At 46.4% G+C, this 19,455-nt stretch overlaps 1 protein-coding gene across 7 annotated transcripts in view; it reads right to left on the bottom strand.

Moving 5' to 3' along the window:
• Cnot8 (CCR4-NOT transcription complex subunit 8) overlaps positions 1 to 19,455 on the bottom strand; it is a 23,810-nt gene continuing 4,355 nt past the window's right edge. For 4 of the 7 annotated variants that reach the window (XM_023713178.1, XM_004629386.2, XM_023713179.1 and 1 more), the window contains 6 exons: positions 16,480 to 16,674; positions 13,724 to 13,917; positions 9,430 to 9,591; positions 7,075 to 7,219; positions 5,999 to 6,109; positions 1 to 1,196 (listed from right to left, as the gene is read on the bottom strand). In XM_023713178.1, coding sequence (XP_023568946.1) covers positions 1,047 to 1,196; positions 5,999 to 6,109; positions 7,075 to 7,219; positions 9,430 to 9,591; positions 13,724 to 13,917; positions 16,480 to 16,596 — 879 coding nt within the window. In that variant the 5' untranslated portion in view covers positions 16,597 to 16,674 and the 3' untranslated portion in view covers positions 1 to 1,046. The remainder of the gene's footprint in view (positions 1,197 to 5,998; positions 6,110 to 7,074; positions 7,220 to 9,429; positions 9,592 to 13,723; positions 13,918 to 16,479; positions 16,675 to 19,455) is intronic. The other 3 variants (XM_023713182.1, XM_004629387.2, XM_023713181.1) reach the window with 3 other exon arrangements.

Below are 19,455 nucleotides of genomic sequence, written 5' to 3'. Positions count from 1 at the left end.
TTTATTTTTTATAACACATTTTTTAATCATTTCAAATTGAGTTTTCCATAGCTTTTAAAACATGAAACTATTCTTCCATTTTAGCAAGGTACCAGCTCTTATTTTCACCATTCAAAAAGGTTGGCTTTTCTATCCATCCTGCAGTCAAAGAAAACTGTGATTTTAAAATGACTAGTTCTAAAATCAAAGTCCTGCGTTTTCCACCCCAGCTGTGGGCTATCACCCCAAGATCTCTCTCAACCAATTCCTTTACTGCCCTGTGCACAAGTTTAAGAAGCCACACGGCCTGGTACTCCCGTTACCCATCCTCCTACCTCCTTGGGTCTGCTGAAAGGAAAAGCAGGGGAAAGGAAGAGGGAGAAACATGAGCATCTGAAATCACGTTTCTGAAACCAGAAATAAGGCCCCAAAATCTTGTCTTACTCATTTCCTTCAGATCAAATCCAGATTTCATTAGCTGAAAATTTACGACTTCAGATGATGCATAAATGACAGATCTCAGTGGCACAGTGGAACAGATGTCAAGATGTCAGCTAATCCGCTTGTCTAGCTTTAGCACCAGGTACTTCATTTCTATATAATAACACATAAGTAAAGACTACGAAGCATGAGAAAAGCCAACGTCTTCAAGAAGGGTCAGGTCAAGAAAAGGGTGGGGGGCGAGACTCAGAATCTACGAACCACTTCCCAAGAACGCCCTTTCCTCTGGAAACCTTCAGCTGAGAAGCCATCTTATCAGAGATTAGCAACAAATTTAAAAGAAAAAGAATGACAACAGATAAGAGTTATATACATTTTACTTGTTTGTTTCAGCCTTGTCCTGGATATTTAAAATAGTGTCAAAGGCGCTATGGATGCTGGTGACAGGAGGCGGCTGGACAGGAAATGTAGGGATGCGGAATGGGGCAGCCCTGCATACAAACTCAGAGACGACTCCGCTCTCTGGATCTAAAATGAGCACATCTTCAGCCTTCCCAGAACACACGTCTTCCTGCCACTCAGGCGCACCTGCGCTCAGGGAGGCCGGCGGCACAGCGCAGGAAGCGTCACTGCTGCATGTTGTTGATGACGGCCAGGATGCTCAGCTTCTCCTGGGCAGAGTCCGAGTCCTCACTCTGCTTCTGCGCCACGCCAGTGCCCAGGCCATAGAGCCGTCCACAGTACTTGGCGTCATCTATGCTGTCCTCAAAAAACAGCTGCAGAGCAGGACAGAGAACGTGGTGAGGGCAGCACAGGGCTAGCACAGGCCCAGCTGCACACTATGGGAACCCAGCAGGCCAGAACCCAACCTAGCAGAGAGCTCCCACCTGCCTCCCAGCCTGCCGTCTGTTCCTTCTCCAGGCACAAGCTGCTCCTGGCCGCACCCAGACCCCACTCGGACCCTTTCACACCCGCAGCTGCTGCCCCTTCTCTCATCCACAGCAGGCAACAGGCTCTGTGCTGACTCACTGGGTGACCCTGGGAGTCACTTCAGCTCTTCTGAGGGTTCCTCATGTGCCCCTCGTTTAAGGCTCCTTGTAGAAACAACTTTAACAGGATTGTTTGGAGGAATGAAAAATGAGTATTACACAGTGCCAAGGGCAGAGGCAATAGCTAGGTGGTCTATGCACCTGCCTGGCAAGCACAAATCCGAGCTCCGTCACTGGTACCGCATGCGGCGCCAACCCCGGAACTCCGGAGCAGTAGTGGCACATGCCTGTAATCTCAGTGCTAGGGAGGCTGAGACAGGAGATCACTACAAGTCTAAACTTCGTAGTGAGACCCTGTATCAAACACTGCCAAGCTGAGGGGCACTGAGAGGCTAAGGCAGAAGGATCAAGATTTGAACCCCACCTGTGCAACTTGGTGTTTTAGTAAGTCCTTGTCTCAAAATAACAAATATTAAAAAAAGGGCCGGGGACCTAGCTCAGTATGAAGGATCTGGGTTCAAACCTACAGACAGCCAAAGCCACACTATCTGTGAGCATTCCCACCTCAGCACCCACAGTTTTTTCTGGTGAGCCAAGCATGCTAATTCTTTACTTGGCAGGAGCTGCGCAATGAGTGTTTACCGGCTTCCCTGGCCAGGTGTACTCACCCTCCCCCCACCACTCTACAACCAAAACAGTCTCCAGACACTACCAGGTGTACTGCGGGGAGCACAAGCACACACCTTTGAGAACCACGGTCTTAAAACACTTGTTACTTTGGACCGTGAATGGCCTCCACACCTCCAAGGCCCTGTGCTGAAGATCACCAGCCTGGGCACTGCTGAGCGGTAGCAAGACAAGAAGATTGAAGGGCACGCACCTCAAGGGGCATGGGGACCTCAGCCCCATTTCCTTTCCTACTGATACACAGTGAAGAGACCTCCTCCTGTACTTGTTCCCCACCATGATCTGCCTCCCAAAGGCCCATAATCAAGGGAGCCCACTCGCTACAGCGAAACCTTGATGCCGAGAGCCAAAATAAGCTTTTCCTCCTTTTAGGTAAATTACCTCAGCCAGATATTTTGTCACAGTGACAAAAAACTGGTATCAAGAGAACAGGCCACTGCTGTGACAGCGCCTGACAGTGGGGTTCAGAAGCACTGGGAACAGCCTGTGGGACATGCTCAGAATTCTGAGGTGGATGGCAGGATGGAGCCTAGGACAGCACAAGAGGCGAAGTCCTGGTGGTGGCGGTGGCGGCACACTGAGCAGAATGCTGCTGAGTAAGCGGACAACAAAGGCTGTGCCGTGAGGCTGAAGGTGGAAGTGATGGCTACTGGCTCATTCGTGTTGCAGTCTATAAAAGAACTTGGCTACATTTTGAGCAGGCACGACTGTCCCACCAAGCAGGCTGTGCCACCAAAAGGACTGTCCCGTGCCAAATCAGAGCTGCCCGGCAGTGAGACATGTGCATCATGGCCCACCGTGAACACATAAAGGTGAAGGACTAGTCTAGCTGCAAAGGAAACTTCAAGGCAGCAGAGCTTTCAGGCAGTAGCAGGAGTATTAAGGAGTGATTTCTGCTAGGGTTCCACTGAGAATCTGAAGCCGGCCTGCAGGTACTTAGGACATGATTTCATGGGTACGCTTTCCCCAAGATGTCTTGTCTTTTCTTTCTCATTTTTTTTATTACAGTGTATTCTTTATTTCTGCAGGTTCTTGATAAAAAGCAGAATCTTGAATAAAAGCATATCATACCATTGTACTGAAAGGCAGCGTTACACAAGTAGAAACTGTCCTGATCCATCCACAGCAGGAAGCAATTTCCCTTCTCCCAGTAGCGTCGGTCACTCCCATCAGCTATGTATCTGAAGCCCAATCCCAGCTCTCATTTTTACTAACTTCTTTCACTGAAATGTTTGCTCACAGTTGTGCATGCACACACGCGTGTATGCGTACACAAAAGGGCTACTTAAGGGAGTAGCAATGATGCTCCAGAAAAGCAGCCCCAAGATGTCTTCACAACGGGGCCAGGTCTCTCCTGCAGAACCCTTACAGCCTACAGTGTCACTGCAGCTGACCACCCAGCTTGTCAAAGAGAAGCTCCCGGCCTGTGAGCCCGAGGACCTCGCTGCCTATGAGCAAAAACTTCAGGAGCGCCATGTGGCACGGATGCATTTGATATAGAAAGAGCAGGGGCAGAGGGAGAAAGCAAAGCAAGAGTACCAGGCCCAGAAAGCAGCCAAGGCAGCAGCCTAGCGCACACAGGCCAGCCTTGGGCGAGGACCTCCCACAGCCGCTGCAGCACTCAACAGGCACTGGGGGGGCCTCAACCTCTTCTCTCGAGTGGGTTTGTTTTGTTTTTTGTCTTTTTGAAATAGGGTTTCTCTGTGCAGTTCAGGCTGGCCTTGAACTCACTTTCTAGCCCAGGAGGACCTCGAATTCACAGCTATCCTTCTGCCTCAGCCTCAGGATAAGAGTGACCTCAAGACCAGGACCCCACCAGACTGCCAGTTTTAAGTAACCCCAAGATTTCAAAGGAAAGCCTGGAGCCCACAAAGGACATGTTGGGCTCAGGTCCCTAAGCAGCCCCCCACAGGGTGAAACATCAACTGACACATGACATCAGGATGCTGGAAGACAAAGCTGCGATGGAGACCAGGAAGTCAGAGCCCAGAAGATGAAACATCTGCCAAGGGCAGCCATAGGCAGCAAGCAAAACCGGCACAAGGGACGAGCGTGTGAGCCTCAGCCATGAGGGTGGGGCTGCCCCAGCCCTCTGAAGCTCATACTGTGCCACCATGTGCATAAGATGGTAGGTACAGTATGGGACTTCAGGTCTGTCCTGCTGGGTTTAGATTTTGCTTTAGTCTGATCCTTTTCTTTGTTCTTCTTTCTTATGTTGGCCACTGTATCTTGGATATAACATGTTTGTTAATTTCTTAAAATTTGTGCAGTACTGGGAATTAGATCCAGGCCCACACACATGCTAAGCTTACACTCTACTGCTGAGCCACATTCCCAGCACTTTTTTTTTCCTTGAGACAGGGTCTTATAAATTAGCCCAGGTTGGCTGCAATCCTCCTGCCTCGGCCTCCCAAGAAGCTGAGATTCCAGATGTGTACCACAAGGCCTGGCTGTTCTTTGGATTTTTAAAGGGGCTTTCAGCTAAGTTTGCCTTGAGTCTCAGAGGAGACTGCGGACTTGACTTTTAAGCAAAGTGGGAACTACTCAGACTTTAGACATTCTTGAGAACAGACCACATGCATGCTGCACTATGAGGTAGACATGGGCCTGTGGGAGACAGAGACAGCATGTTACAATTGTGATCTTAAATGTCCTCCCAAGGCCATGCGTTAAAGGCAAGGGTCACCTGCCTGTGGCACTACTGCGCAGTGGAGAGCCTCTGGAAGGCAAGGCCTGGCAGAGGGAAGTCAGGTCTAGCCCCGGAAGGGGCACTGGAGCCCAGTCCCTTCTCTCTGTGTCTGTTCCTCTCTCCACCTCTATCTCTGTTTCTGTTTTTTCTTCCTCCGCTCCCTGGCCACCATGGGGAAAAAGACACACACCACACAGTCCCTGCCGTGAGGTTCTGCCTCACCATAGGCACAAAGCGATGAGGTGCACAGGCCATGGATGGAAGCCTCTCAAACTGGGAGCCAAAATGAAGCTTATTACCTCAGGGTCTAGGCGAGGGAAGACTGAGGAATATGACATCTCAGCAGAGCACCATCAGCAACTGTGGCTTTGATGAAGAGGAGCAGAGGAAACCTACTGCCTCTTGCCACACTCGCTGTTCCCAAAGAAGCCCTTGTCTACACACAGATTTATCTGATGCATTCCCCAAGTGTTAATAAAATCTTCATTACATTCAAAGCAGTTTTCCACGCCCTCTCCCTCTCCAAATACATTTTAACACTTAAAGAGTAAATAAGAAACTAAGAGAAATTCAATCTTCATTAATGAGTTATAAGAAACTCACAAAGTAGTTAACAGAACTCAGCATAACATAAATGGGTGGTCTCACAAATGTGTTCCTATTCTATAAATTAAACCAAAGAATTGAAAAGATGACAGGGCCTAGCAAGGCCAAGCACCTGCACCTGCGCACACTCAGGAGCACAAAAGTATTTAATAGACCTCAGTGCTCGGCTTTGCCTTTCCAAGTGCATTTGCTGCACTGGCACACCCTAACAGACACTTTTCCAAGGGCCGGCCTGATAGCTCAGCAAACTAAAGCACCTGCTTAGGCAGAGCAGAGTGCAGCAGCTGTGGTTTGATCCACAGCATGCCATGCCAGACCCGCCCTGGGCGTGGTAGTACGTGACTGTAATCCCAGCGCTTGGGAAGGTGAAAACAGGAAAATCACTATGAGTCCAATTTACACAGTAAAACCCTGTAGACCCTATCCTAAATACAGAAAAAACAAACGACTTTCCAGGTAGCCCCTAAGTTCCAACAGACAATTACCAATATTCAGCAAACTTCAGCCCACAGACCACCTCCCGTCTTAGCCCTTAGCAAGTTATGTACCAAGCTAATTCTGGACAGCACATCTCTTTAGAGAGGCGCTCACATTTCATGGAGCTCACCTCCTTCATCCTGAAGAACGCCATTCCCGTCAGCAGCGAGTCTGAGCCTGCCTGGTGCTGCCTTCCAATTCTCTGCAAATCCAACTGATCAGCAACTTCCTGGAGACCTCCCTGGAGATGTACGGGAAAGAGCACATTACAGACGGTACCACTATGCTGGACTCAGCTAGGACCACGTGTGAGTTTGCTTCAGTGTGGCAGCAAGAAGCAGGACGGCCATTTATTTAAGGGCCTCAGATCCTCCTCTTCACCCTGAGTTCTTTCCTCCAAACACTTTTTGTGTGACTCTACTTTTTGCTCCTTTCTTACTAATTTCACCAGCCCTAACCCCTTTAAAATCAATGCTGAGGGGCTGGGGAGATGGTTCAGTGAAACAAGCGCTTTCCTGGCAAGTGCAAGGGCCAGAGTTCGATCCCTGGTTCTGAGAAAAAAAAAAAAAAAAATCAAGGCTGAGGGCCGGGGAGATGGCTCAGTGGAATAAGCGCTTCCCTGGCAAGTGCAAGGACCTGAGTTCAGTCCCCGGTTCTGCCAATAAAATAAATAATAAATCAAGGCTGAGGAAATGTTCAATGCCAATCCAATTCAGCAAGTCTATGTCAACAGTTCACTAGGAGGCTGGGCATGGTGGAGCGTGCCTGTAATCCTCGCAGCCTAGGAGACTGGGGCAACAGGCTCACATCACAAGCTTAGCCCCAGCCTAGGCAACCTAATGACTTATCAAGACACTAAATAAATAATAAAATGAAGGGTTAAGAGTACAGTCCAGAACAAAGGCCCTGGGTTCAATCCACAGTACACCACAGAGAAAAAAATCAGAAAGGTAGTTCTTTTTTTTCCAAGTTGCCAACTGTTTAACTGGCTTCATGGGCCTCAGGGGCAGAATGCTGCTTTGCAGTGAGAGAAACAGAGGTCTCCCTTCATCCTGTCACCTGTGCCACACCAACCTCCACGCCAACAAGCTCTGTTACACCCCGCCTGGCAGAGGTAGCACACAAGACTGCCCATTAAACACATAGCAATACAGCAAACTCTTTGCTTTGTAATTTATTTGCTAGTATCAAGAAAAAGTTATATACCTTAAGATTTTTGCAACTCTTCATCAGATATTTCACATCATAAATGGATGGGAAGAAAAGGTTCAGAATATGAAAGAATTCATGTTCTTCTTCTGGCAAGCGAGAATCTGTAAGCAACTTTACCATGTAGCCAAAATCATAGCCACTACAAGGAGAAAATGAAGCAGGGAGGTAAAAAAGCAGCAGTTACAGGCTTCTAGTGTTTACCACTTCATTTTTCACAGCATTTATATCCGAAACTTTTAGTCTTTCACCCTACTGTCATTTAAACTTTTCAGTAACAAAATATAATATGCTATTATGAGCAATATACATGAGGACAGAAACCTCTGTAAATGTGGACTAATTCACCAAAATCACAAGGTAGGGCCGGCGAGACAGCTCAGTGGTCTAAAGAGCTTGCTTAGGCAAGCTTAGGCAGGCGCAGGAGACCATGGTTCCATCCCAGCACCACATGCCACACCAGCCCCGCCCTCAGGGTGGGCTGAACCGGACCAAAAAAAAACCTGAAACTGAAACTGAAAAAAATCACAAGGTAAAATATCTGTTACAGTTTGTATATAGATGTCCCCCCTAAAGTATCACGTACTGCTAGGTGGGGCTTTGGGAGTGACTGCATTGTTGGTGTACAGTACTAGATTAGTTCACTGACTGGGTCAGCATAGTTCTAGGTGTGGACAATAAAGACCACCCTGGGTATATGAGGCACCAACCAATGGGCTTACAGCCTGGGTGGAATAGAAAGGGAAAGATGGGCGTGGGGGGGACCTTCGGCGCCTGCCAAATTCTACTCCAGCCAGCACCCAGGCCGGGCATGTGTGTAGGACCTTCCACCTGCTCACCAGAACCTCCTCATCACATAGGCCTATTGTGGAACCCTGCAGCAGAACTCCCTGCAGAGAGGCAAGGGGCGAGACACACCCAACTAATCCACGAGCAGAACATCTTGCCAGAGGGGAGCAGTGGGTTCACTTCCACAGGCTTTAGCAAGAAGCAGGGGAGCACAGCAGCCAGACCCAAGCCAGGCCCACCTGGACGAGTTTGAACTTGGTAGATCTGGACCTGGTAAGCTGAGACACTTTGCTAGACCCACATCTATGAGAGCATCCTCTCTCTCCCTCTCGCTCTCTCTCTCTCTGTCTGTCTGTCTGTCTGTCTTCATTGAGAGAGCAGGCAACAGGTAACCAGGGTGAACTAGTCTGCTTGAAAGACTACAGGTACAAAAGGGGAGGGGATCAGACAGAACTCGGGGGAACTAATTTCAGTATAAATTCCCAATCTAATATCTGCTTAGCTATACAGTCATAATGATTGATCTTAGGGTCTAAAATACAAACCTCTTAGAAAGGGGAGGAGGTAGGAAGTCTTGCCACCCGCTGCCGGTCACACCATGACTGCTTCTCCTTTGTGATGCCCCTCTACTACGCTGCACCCTGCCCTGGAGCCAACCAACCAACTACAGACTAAAACCTACACACTATGAGCTACCTTTCCTCTTCTAACTTTGAGTGTAGTGATTTTTTTTTTTTTTTTTAATGTATTTGGAACAGGGTCTCACTACTTGCACTTGCCTAAGCAGGCACTTAGTCTGCTGAGTTATCTCTCCAGCCTGGGGTGTAGGGTATTTTGTTCTATCAATGAGAAAGTAACTTCAACAATCACCCAAAGGAAATCTGCCTTCTGAGTACTTTGAAGTGCCGGACAAGTTAAAAGACAACCATTCTGGGCTGTGGAGATAGCTTGGCAATCTAAGCACCTGCCTGGCAAGTGCAAGGACTGGGGTTCAATCCCTGGTACCGCATGCTGTGCCGGCCCCATGCAGAGCCAGCCACCGAAACCAGGCACTGTAGTGTATACCTATAATCCCAGCACTGAGGAGGTTGAGACAGGAAGATCATTACAAATCCAAGTTGCATAGCGAGGCCCTGTACCAAATAAATAAGATTTTTTTTTTAATATGTTCTTGATTTATTTGATATTTTCAGTGTCCAGCACAGCACAGGGTCTGTACAGCATGTGGTACCCGGGATCGAGCCCCAGTCCTTGCACTTGCCAGGCAGGTGCTTAGACCTCTGAGCTATCCCCCCAGCCCATAAATAAGATTTTTTAAAAAGACAACCATCCTCCAACTCTACACTTGCAATTAGTCACTGAGAGCCACATGATGAGCTCAGTACTCTGTGCAACAAACTAGCATGGGTAACAAAGGGTTTTAAGAGCAACAGGTATCACTTTCAGCTTCGAACCACTGTTACAACTAGAAAAGAGCCAACAGGACTGCAAAAACAGTACTCAATACCCTGCTTGCACACAGCCCAAAGTGAAGGAAACAGACAGACACTGTCTGGGACTGACCTGTGAAAGGAAAGCCATTTGACATTGTCACAAAGAACCACTCCTGATGTCATAAGGAGCTCTGCGAAGTGCAGTGTGTCGATGCCTTCTTCTTCATGCTTCTGAAACTGCAGCCCTGAGTTAGCGAGGAGGTCTATGGAGTCCTGGGAGTACATGTCCTCTCTAAAAAACAGTAAGCTCATTTACTAGCTGGTAGATGGCGAAAAAGAAGTAGCAGGCACCATCACTTTATAAATGCAGTACAAGTATTCTCGAAATGCTTGTCACAATTAAAAACACACCAACAGGGAGGGGAAAGACAGGCTGATGGGAGGGTACAGGAATGGGGGGGAAGAACCAAATGATCATGTACACGTACAACTCCCCACAATGAATGTGATCATTATATGTACACAGAATATACCAATAAACTTAATTTTAAAATGATTAATAAACTACACTAATTATACTTACTATATATGATTTTACTATATATTTACTAATTATATTAATAATTATAGTTATGATTATAATTATAAAATTTACTAAAGATATATTAATTCATTCTTCCCTGTATTCCAGCAAGATAATCTTGTTTCTGTGATCAATGGAAAAAATGGGACATCTCCCCAGACTAAATTTCCCAATTATAGGGCCAGCAAGATAGCTCAACAGACTAAGCTCCTGCTTTGGCAAGCTCAGGGACTAGGGTTCAATCCCCGGCAACACAGGCCGCTCTGGCCCCACTTTCGGGCCTGCTGAGCCAGCCACTGAGACTGACCCAGGGCTGGGCATGATGGCACACAACTGTAACCCTAGCGCTGGGGAGGCTGAAAACAGGAAAGGATCACTACAAGTCCGAGCTGTGTAGTGAGACCTTGTACCAAATACATAAATTTCCCAATTATAAAAGATCCAAATTTTCTCACTGTTAAAATTAACCAGTATTAACAAAAATATTAAGATAGAAAAAATTTTCGGGCTGGTGAGATGGCTCAGTGGTCTAAAGCACCTACTTAGAACAAGCTAAGCCAAGCAAAGCACAGGGACCGCTGTTCAATCCCCCAGCACCACATGCCAGCCAGCCCCGCCCCCTGGTGGGCTGAGCTAGCCACACACAAAAATAAATAAATAAATAAATAATTTAAAAAAGAAAAAAAAGAAAAAATTTTCAATTAATACATTACTGTTCATGCACTGCTACCCGCAGGAACAGCTCCTTTCCAGTCTATTTTCTCTACCTACGCTTAACTTCACACATCCCAGCATCTATATGTCACAGGTTATCTTTCCAAATCAATGCTACAATAGGACATCCTTTGTAATTCTGACATAATACTGCACTACAAAGATATGGCCAGCAATTTAACCCACCCCCACCCACCTGGACCACCACTGTGGTGCATGCATGACTGTCGCATCGGGCAGCTCGTATCGCCCATGGTTCAAAGCACCCAGCAGCAGGGTGGCTGCTGTAATTCATGTTCAGCAGACATGAATTACAGCCCTTTGGCAAATGTGTTAAATACATGAATATGTATGCATAATACCACTGACACAAAACTAGAGAAATAAGTCAAACAGCTCTTTTCCCACTAGATTTCCCAATTTTATTTTTCAAACATACTGGAGTTAAAGAATCAGAAAGACTGGGGCCAGGGAGATGGCTCAGTGGAATTAGCACTTCCCTGACAAGTGCAAGATCCTGAGTTCAATCCCTGATTCCTCAAAAAAAAAAAAAAAAAAAAAAGAATCAGAAAGATTATCTCATTTTCAAAACATTCAGATCATCTCTCAAAATTACCTGAACACCAGATTTCCAAAACATACGAAGTCAAAAAACTATTCCTAGCCAAGTAATGTGGCACACACCTGTAACTGCAGCACTCAGAGGACTGTTGCACGTTCAAGACCAGCCTGGGCTACAAAGTGAGCTCAAGTCTAGCCTGAACTGTATAGCAAGACCCTGTCTCAAAAAGATAAAAAAATAAAAATTATTCCTGAGGTATCAAAGGATCCTGCTGCTAAATCAAACAAGCCAATATTGACCCAGGTGGACCGGCCAGATAGCTCAATGGAGTACAGCGTCTGCTCCTGGCATGCAGCACCAGCCCCGGCCCTGGGGCACACTGACACAGAGACTGAGACTGGATGTGGTGGTGCACATCTGTAACCGCGTGTGGGAGGCTGAAAACAGGAGGATCACTACGAGTCTGATCTACATAGTGAGACCCTGGAGAGCCTATAGACCCTGTCCTCATACACAAAAAAAGAAAAAATATATATTGAGCCAGGTGTGGTGGTTCACGCCGGTAACCCCAGCACTCAGGAGGCTGAAACAGGAAGACCGACATGAGTTTGAGGCCAGCATGGACTACGTGGTAAGTTCAAGAGCAGCCTAAACTACATAGCAAGACCCTGTCTCAAAATCAAACAAAAAAGGAATATAGTACCCAATACAAAATACAGTACACACCATCTCATGCAATCATTTGAGTCTCCTCCATATTTTCTTTTCTTTTTTTCTTTTCTTTTTTTTTTTTTTTTTTTTTTTTTTTTTTGTGCAACCAGGGATTGAACTCAGGCCCTTGCGCTTGCCAGGCAAGCTCTTATTCCACTGAGCCATCTCCCTGGCCCCCTCTTCATATTTTCTTTCTTTGTTTTGTGGTACCAAGGATAGAACTCAAGGCCTTGCACTTGCCAGGCAGGCACTTATGCCACTGAGCTATCTCCCCAGCCCCCTCCTCCATACTTTCTACATTAAAAAAATTACATCTCAAATCAGAATTATCAGTGCCTGCGAGATAGCTCAGTGGACTAAAGTGCCTGCTTAGGCAAGCGCAGGGACCGCAGTTTGATCCCCGGCACCACCTGCCATGCCAGCCATCCCACTAGGGAGGGCTGAATGGGCCAAAATCTGGGCATAGTGGTACACCCCTGTAATCCTAGCACCAGGGAGGCTGAAAGCAGGAGGGTCACCACAAGTCCAAACAGCGTAGTGAGACCATGCAACAACCAAATACTTTTAAAAAATAAAATAAAATAAATCAGAACTATCATAGAGGGGCTGGGGAGATGGCTCAGTGGAATAAGCACTGCCCTGGCAAGCGCAAGAGCCTGAATTCAATCCCCAGTTCTAGAAAAAAAAAAGAACTATCATAGAACCAGCAATGCCACAGCTGCATATACTCCCCAAAGAACTGAGGGCAGGATCTCAAAACAAGATGTGCACACCCTGCCACAGCAACACTATTCACAACAACCAATAGGCAGCAGACACCCAAGGGTGCACTGCTAGATACACAAAACAAGCCACTTGTATAATGAAAGGCTGAACCACGAAGGGAAGCGAATCCATCCACATGCTGCAGCACAAGGAAACGTTAAAATAGTGAAATAAACCAGTCAAGATAAAAACAATGATGACTCCACTTGTATCAGGTATCAACAAGTGGTTAAATTATTACAGAAACAAAGTACAAAGGTGGTTATCAAGCGCTGGGGGGAAGAAGAGGCTAATAAATGTAAAGTTTCAATCTTTTGTTGAGGTTTTTTGGTTTTTTTTTTTTTCCAGTTTTTTGGTTTTTTTTTTTTCCAGTTCAAACTGGACTTAATGGGGCCGGGGAGATGGCTCAGTGGAATAAGCACTTCCCTGGCAAACAAAAGGGCCTCAGTTCAATCCCTGGTTCCGCAAAAAAAAAAAACCAAAAACTGGATTTAAACTCTCTAAGTGCTGAGGTTACAGAAATATGCCAGGGTTTCAGTTCTGTCCAAAGAAAGAGTCCTAGAAATCTGTTTTACAAGCTAGGCATGGAGGCACACAACAGGAATGATGAGGCAGGAGTATCACAAGTTCAAGGCCATGGGGCTGGTGAGATGGCTCAGTGGTCTAAAGCACCTACTTAGAACAAACTTAGCAAAGCGCAGGGACCGCGGTTCAATTCCCCAGCACCACATGCCAGCCTGCCCCGCCCCCTGGTGGGCTGAGCTGGCCACACATACACACACACACACATAAATAAATAAATAAAATTTAAAAAAAAAAAAAAAAAAAGTTCAAGGCCAGTTTAGGCAACTCAGCCAGACCCTGTCTTTGGGGAAGGGGGCATGAGAACATAGCTCAGTGGTAAAGCACTCGCCTAGCATGCACATGGCCCTGGATGCAGTCCCCAGGAAAACCATGGGGCAGGGGCGGGGGGAGAGGAGGGAGAAGGGAAGAAAGAGGAAAGGAAGGAAGGGAGGAAGAGGGAAGGAGAGGGAAGAAACTGCAGTCTGCATGAGGACCTACGGACGCCACTGAGTCTCAGCTACTTACGTAAGATTGAATTTGAAGTTGAACTGCCAAGTGTTGATTCCAGAAGGGTACTCTCCCTTCTCGTTTGTGAACGTAAGGCCCAGCTGGATAATTTTTAAAAGGTCAACATTGCACCTCAGAAGCTGATACTGGTAATCTATGGAGCTACGAAATTCACCAATTGGTCGTACCACAACACCTGGAAATTCTGTGTCCTGGAAAAGGAGAAAGTCTAGAGTTATAAGCAGGGCTGGCGAAACTTTCAGAGCTTCAGTGATACGAACAGCACACTGCAGCATGCACGCTCTAAGGTCGACACTACTGTTGTAAGGTTTCACAAAATGGGACTCATTTTGTGAAGTAATAAATAATTTTTTATCTCAATTTATAAAAATTACCTGGTAAGACCTATGCTTGGACACAAAAACCTCTTAAAATAATGACTGTGTTGGGGCCAGCGAGATAGCTCAGCAGTCTAAAGCGCCTGCTTAGGTAAGCTTTGGCAGCCGTGCAGATTGATCTCTGGCAACACATGCCACGCCAGACCAGTTCTCAGGGTGGGCAGAGCCAGCAAAAAAATAGTAATAATGACTGTGTTGACATCTACTGAAGAAGTGCTTTGCATGACTCAAGAACTAAAAGAGTTGGGGCTGGTGAGATGGCTCAGTGGTCTAAAGCACCTACTTGGAACAAGCGTGGCAAAGCACAGGGACTGCGGTTCGATCCCCCAGCACCACATGCCAGCCAGCCCCGCCCCCTGGTGGGCTGAGCTGGCGCCACACACACACACAATAAATAAATAAATAAATGTTTAAAAAAAAAAAAAAAAGAACTAAAAGAGTTGAATGACTGTAGGTAGACATGCAATCAAGAAAATTCTGAAAGTCACATTCAGCTTGAGTGAAAAGACTGGACAAATATCACAGTCATGAACGCTGAGCCAATGACTTGATGCTATCGTCCCTAAAGCAAATTCTCAAACTACAAGCTACAATGTAAAGGAATAAAGCAAACTAGCTACCCAAATGGTGACAAGTCACAGGTGCTGGAGAAAAAATGAAGAGCATGTCTCTCTCGGGGCTGGGGGAGACAGGAGGGAGAAGAGAAGGATGGCTCAAGAAGCAGGATGTGTAGGTAACAATACTCCATAATTAATGTATGTACTACGTATCGCCAATATACGCTAAGAAAAAGGGGAAGAGTCTTTTTTAAAAAAGAACACATCCTTCAGTACAGGAGCCTACTGCCAAAATACACCTCTTGCTCTCTAACCACTGATGGCTGGTGGGAACTGTGTGCCACACCGTGCCACATTTTCCCATTTGTTCCACAGATGCCACAAACCTGCAATCTAAGTGAGGTCTCATTTCTTTCTTTCTTTTTTTTTTTGAGACAGGGTCTCACTTTGTAGTTCAGGCTGGCCTTGAACTCACTATGTTGACCCGGCTGGCATCAAACTTGGGACAATCTTCCAGCCTCAGCCTCCCAAGTGTTGGGATAACAGGCATGTGGCACCACAACCAGCCCATGAATTTTAAATGCTGGCAATCTTTGGCTAAACTTCTAAATACACTGTATAATTAAATTCACCGTATTAGTGGTACATATGCACCTTATTACTGACACAATTTCCGCTTTTAAGATTTTCTTTCTTCTTTCTTTCTTTTTTGGGGGGCAGCGTCATAAGCTCACTTTATAGCCCAGACTGGCTTCAAACCTACAACAATCCTTCTGCCTCAACCTCACAAGAGCTGGGATTAGAGGCATGAGCTACTATACCTGCCAACTTAAGATTTTAGAACAGGGCTCAGGATATAGAGGCAGAACACTTGCCTAGCAGGTGTGACTGGATTGGATCCCAAGCACCACCAAACAAAAAAAGAGCAAACAATAACATTACAAAGAATCTAAGATACTAGAAGTTACATACCACCTTCCTCAGAAACTTTTTTTTTTTAATGTATTTCGTGCAGGGTCTCATTACATAGCTCAGACTCATAGTGATCCTCATATTTCCAACCCTCCCAGCACTGGGACCATAGGTGGGCACCACCATGCCCTGACTCACCATACCTGGGGGTGGGGCCAGCAAGGCATGTGGTACCAGGGATTAAACCCTGCTCCCTGCACCTTCCTAAGCAGGCACTTAGTCCGCTAGCTATGGCACCTGCCCTGAGACTAGCTATCTTTTTTTTTCCCCCTGTATTTTTAGGGAAGGGTCTACAGGGTGTTCAGAGTCTCACTGCTAGATCGGACTCATAGTGATTCTCCTGTGTATAGCCTCCCAAGTGCTGGGGTTACAGGCTTGCACCACCACATTCAGTCTCAATCACTATCTCAGTGTACAGGGGGACGGGGCCAGCACAGCAGGCCTGGGATCAAACTCCCAGGCCCTGCTTGCAGGCGCTTTAATCCGTTGAGCTACTTGGCTGGCCCTAGCTATGTTGATGCTTCAAAAAACACAAACTTTCATCAGCTTTAACTTACTGGAACACAATTAGTTCTTCTCAAAAATCTTACATGAGGGCTGGGTGAGATGGCTCAGTGGTCTAAAGCACCTACTTAGAACACGCAAAGCAAAGTACAGGGACTGCGGTTCAATCCCCCAGCACCACATGCCAGTCAGCCCCGCCCCCTGGTGGGCTGAGCTGGCCACACACACACAAAAATAAATAAATAAATACACTATTTAAATAAATAAATAAATAAATAAAAAATCTTACATGAAACATTAAGCCCACATGAAAAAATGAGTCAAACAGAATAGAGCTCCTTACCATGGCAATATAACTGTAACTGAGCACAATTTCTCGGATTTTCCTCATCTCTTCTTCTAGATTGCTTGCCCAGACTTCACAGATAACCTGGCTATTCTCCACAAGTGCTGCAGGCATCCTGAAGAAACCTCAGAAGTCGCGTTTAGGTACTAAGTCAAGGTATGACAATGTTCTGATCACCAATGATTATCTGATCTACATTTAAAAACATATTTGAAATTACGTAAGTACACAATGACATAGGATACCAAAAAAATAAAGACAAAACATTTGTTTTCAAAATATTTTATCACTGACAGAATAATAAGACAGATAGGAGCTGAAGAGCTGAGAGCAATAGCTGAGCCCAGGGAGGAAGTCCTGCAACTGAATATAGGGGGTGGTTTGCGTCCAGATGTCCACAAAAGCCTCATGAGATCAAAGGGCTTTTTCAGAGGTGGCTGAATCTGTGATCCTGGGATTAAGGCTGTGTAATTAATAAATCAACCCACTGATCAGTCTGGCACAGTTAGGACTAGGACTAAGGGTGAGTGCCACACCCGCCCTAGAGTGGGTAGCCAGCATACGACATAAGGGACAGGTCTTATCTTCCTCTCCTGCTGCTTTTGCTGTCTTCTGCACTGTGAATGGCTGCCACTCTGCCACACAGCCAACCAACTATGGACTGAAACCTCCACAAACTGAGCTAAGTAAACCTTTCCTCCCTTATCTTGGTGCCTCACACTGGGGTCCAATGTGTGGAGGCCTGAGGCGCCCTCCATTCTGACCCTCTCTGAGCTAGCTGAGCTATTTAGGCCTCGTTCACATATATTTGCATTGTGGTTCTGACCCCTGCTCACAGGGGATCTGGCCACCAGGTTCATTCCTGCCAAGACTCCCCCTCCCAACCTGAGGGTGCAGCTCCCACCCCACTCTGCCTGGTAAAAGCCCCATGGGCTACAACTCCAGCCACTCCTCCCCCAAATCTGAGGGAAAACAAAAGGTAAACCAACCATGCACACCACTGCAGTTGTAACCTCCGGTGCTGCCTGCCTTGGAGCCTCCCAAGTGTACTGTCCTCACCAATAAACTACCCCCACTCTGCACCCCAGGCCTTTCCCCAGCTGTGAGGTGGGTATCTCCCAGGTGTACTATGCCTATCACAGACAGCTGCCCCTCTGGCACTGCTCTTTCTCCCTTCTTGAGATGTACACTGTCCCAAATCAAGCACTTGCTCAGTATCACACTTGGCTTCCTGAACCCACAACTTTTTTTTTTTTTAATTTTATTTGTGTGTGTGTGTGTGTGTGTGTGTGTGTGTGTGTGTGTGTGTGGCCAGCTCAGCCCACCAGGGGGCGGGGCTGGCTGGCATGTGGTGCTGGGGGATTGAACCGTGGTCCCCGGGCCCCGGGCTTCCTTAAGCTTGTTCCAAGTAGGTGCTCCAGACCACTGAGCCATCTCACCAGCCCCACCCACAACTTCTGACTGAGTTTCCTTCCAGGGAAAATCCTAAGGGGATCCAAGAATCAAGACCAGCCTCCTAATGCAGACACAACACAAGCTACCAGGCCAGGCAGACCCAGAAACCCAGTAACAAACGTTGTAATTGCTATATTTTCTCTCCATTCTACGTGATATGTCAAGACAGACATGAAAAAACTAAAAAAAAATGCTGGAGAAAGTTTTGCCCAAGTAACCTGCACACAGAAGGGAAAACTACCCTAAACCCGTTTTCAGCCCTCTGCAGACTACCTGAAGACTAAAATCATTTCCTTTGACTACAAGTATGCTCTTATCCATGACTTTTGTATCACTTTACATGAAGACCAAATGGTGGAAATATTTCTAGATATTGTTGCTGCTCACTTTTGCTGCTCGAAATGTACCTGGGATCTCTGGAAGCCTGAAATAGCATAAACCTAAACTCTGACACACAAGTCTTTACACCCATGATGAGGAAGGCACAGGACGCCCCCAAAGGAGATTCTTTTCTACACAATCCAACACTCAAATAGAACTGGAGACCATTACCTGACTACAGTGCCTCTAGATTTTTGGAAGTAGATTATGAGGTGAAATGTTTCAGTGGTAGAGAGCAATTCCATTTGTTAATTTGAATTCTTAACAACCATAATGAAAATAAGAATTTAAGTTATTAACATCTACTTTTAAGTATGTAAGTATTATAGAGACTTTAACAGCAATTCTACAAGAACCGAAATGATGGCCAGGTGTGGTGGCACATGCCTGTAATCTCAGCACTCAAGGGGCTGAGGCACGACGATCTCTGGGAGTTCGAGGCCAGCCTTCACTACATAATGAGTGCAAGGTCAGACTGAACTACACAAGGAGGCCCTGTCTAAAAAATAATAATAATAAAAGATTGGTAAATGCATGAGAATGTGGAATGAAACAAGACTGTCATTCTCAAATTGTCAAGAGACGTTAAAGATTTTATTTATTCAAGATATCTTGATTAATAAATAAGATTGTGTGGCATCTCCCCAACAAACACAGACAGAAATTTTTCTATTTTTTGGTCTTTTTTTTTGGGGGGGGGGGACAGAACTGGGGATTGAACTCAGGCCCTTGTCAGGCAAGTGCTTATTCTACTAAGCTATCTCCCCAGCCCGTTTTTTGGTCTTTTTGAGGCAGGGTTTCTCATTATGCAGGTCAGGCTTCCCTTGAACTCTGGCCCAGGCTGGCCTGGAACTAGCACTGGTCCTCCTAACTCAGTCTCCCCAGTGCTGGGATGACAGGCCTGCACCACCATACCTGCCCTTTCTATTTTATTTTGTTTTGTTTTTCTGTTGAGGTCTTTTGACATACGGTCTTGCTCTGTAGTTCAGGCTGGCCTTGAAATCACTATGTAGTCCAGGCTGGCCTGGAACACAGAGCAATCCTCCTGCCTCAGCCTCCTCAAGTACTGGGATTATAAACATGTCCACCAGGATCAGCAGAAATTCCTCTATGGCAGAATTTCTCTCCTGCCTCAGC

The sequence above is a fragment of the Octodon degus genome, unplaced genomic scaffold (genome assembly GCF_000260255.1).
Source record: "Octodon degus isolate 3935 unplaced genomic scaffold, OctDeg1.0 scaffold00029, whole genome shotgun sequence".
NCBI classification, from domain to species: domain Eukaryota; kingdom Metazoa; phylum Chordata; class Mammalia; order Rodentia; family Octodontidae; genus Octodon; species Octodon degus.
The sequence above is the reverse complement of the archived record's forward strand: the minus strand, read 5'-3'. Positions and strand labels throughout refer to the sequence as shown.